The 7,093-nt window shown below is 46.9% G+C and overlaps 1 protein-coding gene across 1 annotated transcript in view; it reads left to right on the top strand.

The window, feature by feature from the left end:
- XPNPEP2 (X-prolyl aminopeptidase 2) overlaps nucleotides 1–7,093 on the top strand; it is a 31,009-nt gene that overhangs the window by 617 nt on the left and 23,299 nt on the right. Inside the window, exons 2-5 of the mRNA XM_036443241.2 lie at nucleotides 3,385–3,458; nucleotides 4,895–5,005; nucleotides 6,155–6,218; nucleotides 6,830–6,934. Coding sequence (XP_036299134.1) covers nucleotides 3,385–3,458; nucleotides 4,895–5,005; nucleotides 6,155–6,218; nucleotides 6,830–6,934 — 354 coding nt within the window. The remainder of the gene's footprint in view (nucleotides 1–3,384; nucleotides 3,459–4,894; nucleotides 5,006–6,154; nucleotides 6,219–6,829; nucleotides 6,935–7,093) is intronic.

The following is a 7,093-nucleotide window of genomic DNA, read 5'->3' as shown; positions in this document are numbered from 1 at the left end:
CAGATTGTGGGTTCGTTCCTTGGTAGGGGCACATGTGGGAGGCAACCAATCAATGTCTCCTCTCTCTCTCTCTCTCTCTCTCTCTCTCTCTCTCTCTCTCTCTCTGTTTCTCTCTCTCTCTCTTCTATCTACCTATCTATCTATCTATCTATCTAATCTCCCATCCTCTCTCAATTAAAAACAAAAGTAAGGAAGATGTTATTCAAGACTATTGCAATAGTGACATTGCAATAGGGGAGGAAGACCAGGCTTAACTCTGAATACAACAAAGATGGCCAATGATCATCTTTGGAAGGAAAGGAAGTCAATGAATGGGAAATTCCTAAGAGGAGACATCAAGGGTAAGGAGATTCTTTTTTTAAAATATTTTAATTTATTTCAAAGAGGAAGGGAGAAAGAGAGAGATAGAAACACCCATGATAAGCAAAAATCATTGATTGGCTGCCTTCTGCATGCTTCACACTGGGGATTGAGCCTGCAACACAGACATGTGCCCTGATTAGGAATTGTACTGTGACCTCCTGGTTCATAGGCACTCAACCACTGAGCCATGCTGGCTAGGCAAGGGTAGGGAGATTCTTGCTAAATCGACTTAATAGGATACTTGTGGAAGGCAGGCCATGGTAATCAAATACCAAGGGTAGGAGTGAGGAGTTTGATCAGATATCAAGAGGAATCAGATATTAAGGGTTGGGGAGTCTCTCTAAACTAACTTAGGAATATTCTTTCTAAGACTGGTAGATTCGGGACCATCAAGGATAGGATGGGCATGGCAGGCCAAAGTCAAGGTCTAATTGAGAAAAGTGCTTGGAAAAGCATAAATAAAGCTTGGTCTTTGTCACCCTTTATGGTACCCCATTTGTCCTCTTTGGTCACAATTAACTGCCCAGCTCAGCATCCTCCATACCCACTCCACTTCAAGCTGTAGAGAGGCCTTCCTTCGCTTTGCTCTCTGTCAGCAGGACTTTGCTCATTCATTCAGTGCCCAGTTCCTGAGTACCTCTCCAGTGCCAGGCCCTGTGTCAGGGACCACAAAATGATTTGGCTGCACAGCCTACTCTTGGGAGCCACAGCCTGGGCCTCAGAGAACAGGACATAGGTTGGCTGAGTCTTGCTTTTTATGTTGGCATCTTAGCACCATCATTTTGTCAGAGATCTGCTCCTGCAGAAATGAGGATTCATTATTTTAAATCAATAAGATTTAATCTCCCCCTTGAGTTTATAAGACCAAGACAACCAGGCAGGGCATTTATGATGTTAAACGCCAGTCACCCTCCTTCTATCTATAGCTCAACCCACTCAGTAAAAGTGCAGTGGGAGTGTCCATACTCAGGTCCCCATTATTTCTCAAAAGGCGGGGTGCTATCCCAGCCAATATGGCTCAGTGGTTGATCGTTGACCTATGAACTAGAAGGTTGTGGTTCCATTCCCGATCAGGGCACATGCCAGGTTGTGGACTCAATCTCCAGAAAGGGGCATGCAGGAAGCAGCCAATCAGTGATTCTCATCATTGGTGTTTCTATCTCTCTCTCCCTCTCCCTATCTCTCTGAAATCAATGAAAATATTTTTAAAGGTGGGGTGCTAGAGGGACAGACTATCAGAGACCACTGGACTTTTAAGGCCAGAGCCTGTAGGATTTAACCCAGCCCCCGACATACAGTAGGAACTTAGGAAATGTTCACTCTGAATACTTGGCAATCCTACTTGGATCACACCAAATTTGGGGCCCAGCCCAAGTTGGAAACTAAGTCTCTCCATGCACTCTGTCCTTTCTGAGGCACTATCCTTCCATGGTTGGATTTTTGTACTCCGATGGCCCAGTTTCAAACCACTGACCTACCACTGACTTACTGTGGCAAAACTTGGTCAAGTTACTAAAACGATCTGGGCCTCAGTTTCCTCCTCTGTAGAAAGTAAACAATAATACTCACCTCACAGAATTGCTACAGGTATCAAATGAGATACTATAAATAAATTGTTGACTTAAGTGTCTGGCACAAAGTAGGAGCTCTTTAATGCTAACCCACCTTTTCCCACCAGGTGATGATATCAGACTGGGATTGCCTGTCTTACATACTTCAAACTGGCCTGGAATGATAGGCAGAGATTTGGATTTTATGAAACTAGAGGCCCAGTGCATGGGCGGGGTCCAGCCGGCCCAGCCCCAATCGGGAGGATCGGGGCTGTGCCTGTTGGGAGGAGGAGATGGCAGGAGGTTGGACAGCCTGCCCAGAAGATCTGGGCTGAGCCTGCTAGGGGAAGGGGCAGCAGGTGATTGGCTGGAGGGCCCTGCCCCGATTGGGGGTGGGGCCAGCCATGGGGCGGGGCTGTGGGCCATGGGCCTGCCCCAATGGAGTGGGGGGTGCCAGTTGGGGGCCAGAGGCCTGGGAGAGGGGCCTTGAGTGGTTGGCCAGCTGGTCTTGCCCCTGATCTGGGTGGGGGGACCAATCTGGGGTGGAGCTGGGTTGGGGAGGGGCTGCAGGAGATTGGTTGGCCTGCCACGATCCCTATTGGGGTGGGGGTGGAGCCGTCAGGGGCAGGGCTGGCCAGGAGGAAGGGCTGCTGGCTGATCAGGGTGGTGGGGACCCATGGTGGGTGGGGCCAGCCTGGGAGAGATGCTATGGGAGGTTGGCTGGCCAGCCCCACCCCTATTGGGCTGGTCAAGAAGAGGGGCTGCAGGCCTTTGTGGTGGAGCCGGCTGATTGGGGAGGAGGAGGGGGAGCATTTGGCCAGCCAACTCTGCTCTTTATGGGGATGGGCGAGTCCAATCAGGGGCAGGCTGGCAGTGGGGAGGAGCTGCAAGGTTGGTCGGCCAACCCCACTCCCTGGTCAGCTGGTTTGCTGGCCACAGTGGGCATTATAGCGACCAGTAGTTAAGGTTGTTATGGCCATTATGGTCACTGGCTGTTTATATATATAGATGATACAAGTGGGCCTTGAGTTTAAGTAAACCCAATGTATATGAAATTAGATTTATAGAAGGGTAAAATGAAGGTAGGTGATTATTTAGTGAGATCCTAGCATTTCAAAAAAAAATTTGATTACAAAAATTTAATTTACATAAAACTTTTCCAGTTCAGTAGACCCTGAAGAGACCCAATTAGATTAGAAGGAAAATTTTGATTTAATTAGTACTAAAACCGTTCCCAAAGTGGCAATGGATCAGGTTTCTTTTATTGTGACCCAGGTTGCCAGCCAATTCATTCTGATTTCCTATGAAATGTGATTATTTTTATCCTCAAGGAGAGTTGGACAGCATTGTGTGTTTTCAAACAAGTGAGGGTCTACAAAGGACAGGAAGGAGGGTTGGGAGAACAAGTCCCTGTGTTCTCTCAAAATTATCTGATAGCCAAGTGACCCTGGATTTCTCTCCTGTTTTCTAGTTTGTGCCTGGAGCCATGCAAAGCCAATGGACCTGAGAAGAGAGAACGTGAGAAACTGTTCAGCGAGCCCTCCTGTGAGTCCCTGGCTTAGCCCACACTATAGGTCCCATCGTCCTCCCCATCCCGCATTGGCTCAGTTGCTAGCCCCTCCCTCTACCAGCCTGTCTTCTGATTTCTGGACTTTGGGCCACTGTTTCTGATTAACATTCCTCAGGAAGGGCAGCAAATTGTCAAGATGTCTTATATTCACCCCTCATCCTTCCCTCCCACCCATTCCTACAGCAGACTATCTACATCTGTCCTGGCTTGGACCTGGACAGCCCCACCAGAAGGAGGGATAAGGGGAAAGAAAGTGGATAGGAGGCCCACAGCTAACTTTTTATTGAGTCTAGTCAGAGGCCAGGAGGAAGCTGGGAGGAAAGAAAACAATAATTCTAGAGGAACAGCAAAAGGGGAGGCAAAGAACGGAGGAGGGAGGAAGACAGAAGGTTAGAAGAGCCAATGGAAGGGTAAGAGAGGGGGGCCTAGAGTGTGAAGACTTAGAGAAAGCCCAATAGATTAGAGCAGAAAAATCATCAGCTTCTTGGCTGGACACCCAAGTGATTCTTTCCAAAAATCAAAATAGGTAAAAAGAGCTTCCCCAGGCAGGGGTAAGCCAAAAGGTGAGAGCTAGTGGGCCTGCCAGTATCTGCTAAATCTCAGGAATACATCTGCTTGCATTGTCAACTTTATGAGTCCACTGGGGCTGACAGGTGGGTGGGCCAGCCACATTACTTTTCCTTAAAAGCAAACATGGATATATTGTGGATTAGAAGGCAAAACAAACCAAAATAAACAAATAAAAAACCCACACTTTATTTTAAAGATAAAGCAACCTTTAAAAACTGTCTGGCTTGGAGGAGATCTTTCTAGACAATGTCCTAAACTCCTGGGGTTACTCATTCACTCTCCTTTGCCATCTGAAACCAGTGAATGGAAACTTGAAAAAGTCTCTGAGGTAGGTTTGCCAGATAAAATACAGAATTCCAAGTTATATTTGAATTTAAGATAATGCATAATATTTTACATAAGTATGCCCTAAATAGTGCAAGGGACATACTTACACTAAAACATTATTTGTTTATCTGCAATTCAAATGTGACTGAATTGGAATCCTGTGTTTGTATTTGTTAAATTTGTAGTACTATCTCTAAGATATCCAAAGAGAGACTGTCCCCTGCAACTTCCACAATCCTAGACTAAGGTCCCATTATTTTCACAAAGGGTTCCTTTCCAAGCTCTTCAACATTTCCATATCTTCTCAGCCCATACACCTTAATCTAGACTAACCCATAACATCAGTTGTTTCCCCATCCCTCTCCAGGCCAGCCCAGCTTATCCACCCTACCAGCCCCAAAACCCTGCCTAAGAAGAGGCTGGTGGCTCCTCTGGATGGTGGGGGCTCAGGCATCATTTTCTCTAAACAATATGTGTCTCTGTGTGTTCTTGGTGTCATTCTGTCCTGTGTAAGTACCTTCCAGTTACTGTGGTCAACACCTCAGTGCAGCTCACAGCCCTTCGCCAGCAGATGCAAACCTGGAATCTCTCTGCCTACATCATCCCAAACACGGATGCCCACATGGTAAGAGATGGCTCCCACCCCCCATCCTTGCCTTTTCTGCTACCCCAGATCAGCTTATGAAAACAGGCCACAAACAGGAGATTGTTATGACTCAGAAGATAAAAGCAGAGGAAGGATTTAACAGGCAAAGGAAGGAAATGTGGAGCTTGGACATGGGAGTTTAAGGCAGTTGAAAGAATGCAATCCTTTACATAGGAGAGAAGACATTGTCAAATCTTGACCTCAGGCAATGAAACTATAAACAACTTCAGAATAGATTTTTATCACTTTCTAGATGGCAGATATACAAATGAATGTTTAGGAGGATAGAATGTGGTCTTGGAATAGGACTGGAAGAATGCTGAACTCCCTTCCTGCTCAGCCCTTTTCATAGCCTAATGGATGGGGCACTGAAATCCAGAGCCCTGGACTACACAAGTTCGGGTGTATATAAGCTAGGGGAGGAGAAGCAGATAGGAAATAATATAGTCTGAAGAAAAACTGTTTTTCCCAAAGCAGAGCCCTGCCCACCCTTTCCCACTACTGTTTTCCCCTTCACTCCATCCACCTTTCCAGCACAAACCCATTTAGAAGAGGAGGAATTTTAGTGTCAATAAGATTATTTGAATTAGTTTGCCCACCTGCTGGGAAAGACTTAAGAACCTTGGCTAAGTGTCTGAACTTCTGAGCCTCAGTTTCCTCTTCTGCAAGATAGGAATAATAAACTCTGTGTCTGGGGATTATGAGGATCAAAATACTATAATGTATAAAGCCCTCTGCAGAAATGATGGGCTCAATGTACTATGCTAGACTGGGGACATAGGGTGTCAGTTGGAGGGAAGAACCCAGAGGAACCAAAAGACATGATCCCAGACTGCACAGAATTTGAATTCTGTCCAGGGATTCAACACTCCTTTGCAGAACATTCCAGTACTAGATTGTGGGGTTTAGACTCTAAGAGATATAGTTGTTCAAGGGAAGAGATCCTAAGAGCTGGGGGGAATTCCAGAGTGCTTCCTTAGGAGGTGCCCCAAATGCCTGGCTTTTAGAACTGGGTCAATCTAACAAAACAAACAAAAAAACAAAAACAAAAAACTGGGATGTGGTTGGGGGCCTTTCCAATGAGGTCTGATTTCATAAGGAAAGCTAACAATAATGTTAATTTCCTAGAGTGAGTACATTGGCGAACATGACAAGAGGCTTACATGGATGACAGGCTTTACAGGGTCTTCAGGTAACAACTATTACCCTGCCCTCATTGCTTCTATTGGTCGACTCAGAGGTGGTCACAGGTGCCCTGGTGTGGCTAGTTGTCTGCACCCAAGACCCCAGAACCTGGTGTCCAGAAGCCCCTTACTACTCTGCCTTCCCTCCATCACTGCAAAAAGGGTCACCAGAGCAGGTAGTCCATCAGGTTCCCCAGGGCACACATCTCATAGTCCACCAGCCACACTTCTGCATGAGGCAGAGAGCCCTCCTGGCTTCCCTCCCGTGCTCATTGCCTCTGCTACTGCCAAGCCCAGCCTAGCACTACCTGAGCTCCTTTTCTGGGACAGTCCCTACTCCTATGTCTAGCCACTAGGAGCCTGCTGATTCCCTTGGGTCACTTGGGAACAAAGTATTGCTTTGCTGGTCCTTTTAGGGGAAGCATCACTTCACACAGCCAAATGAGGCATACATGTAGAGAGGCCTTATATGAAGTCTCAGTTTTTGAAGAAACCTCCCACCCTGATCCTGGCTCCTTGAATGAAATCCACGCTTCTCTTGCTGATTCTTGCACAGGCACTAGTAAAACCACATCCCTCACCTTCACTCTCACCTCCAAGTTTCTTTGTTCTGCCCCAGGAACCGCAGTCGTGACCATGGGGAAAGCAGGTCTCTGGACTGACAGTCGTTACTGGACCCAGGCTGAGCAAGAGATGGACTGCAATTGGGAGCTCCATAAGGAAGGTAAAGGGGCTGCATGGATTTGTTCCCTATGCCCTGGAACCCAGACTACGGTAAGTTCGGGGTGTACTAGGTGCGGTGGTACATTCAAGGCCAAGTTGGGCCCCTATGGAAAGCTGGGGAAATTCGAGGTCATTCCTAAACTTTGAGGCTGCTATCAAG

The sequence above is a fragment of the Pipistrellus kuhlii genome, unplaced genomic scaffold, assembly GCF_014108245.1.
Source record: "Pipistrellus kuhlii isolate mPipKuh1 unplaced genomic scaffold, mPipKuh1.p scaffold_m20_p_19, whole genome shotgun sequence".
In the NCBI taxonomy this organism is placed as follows: Eukaryota; Metazoa; Chordata; class Mammalia; order Chiroptera; family Vespertilionidae; genus Pipistrellus; species Pipistrellus kuhlii.
The sequence above is the reverse complement of the archived record's forward strand: the minus strand, read 5'-3'. Positions and strand labels throughout refer to the sequence as shown.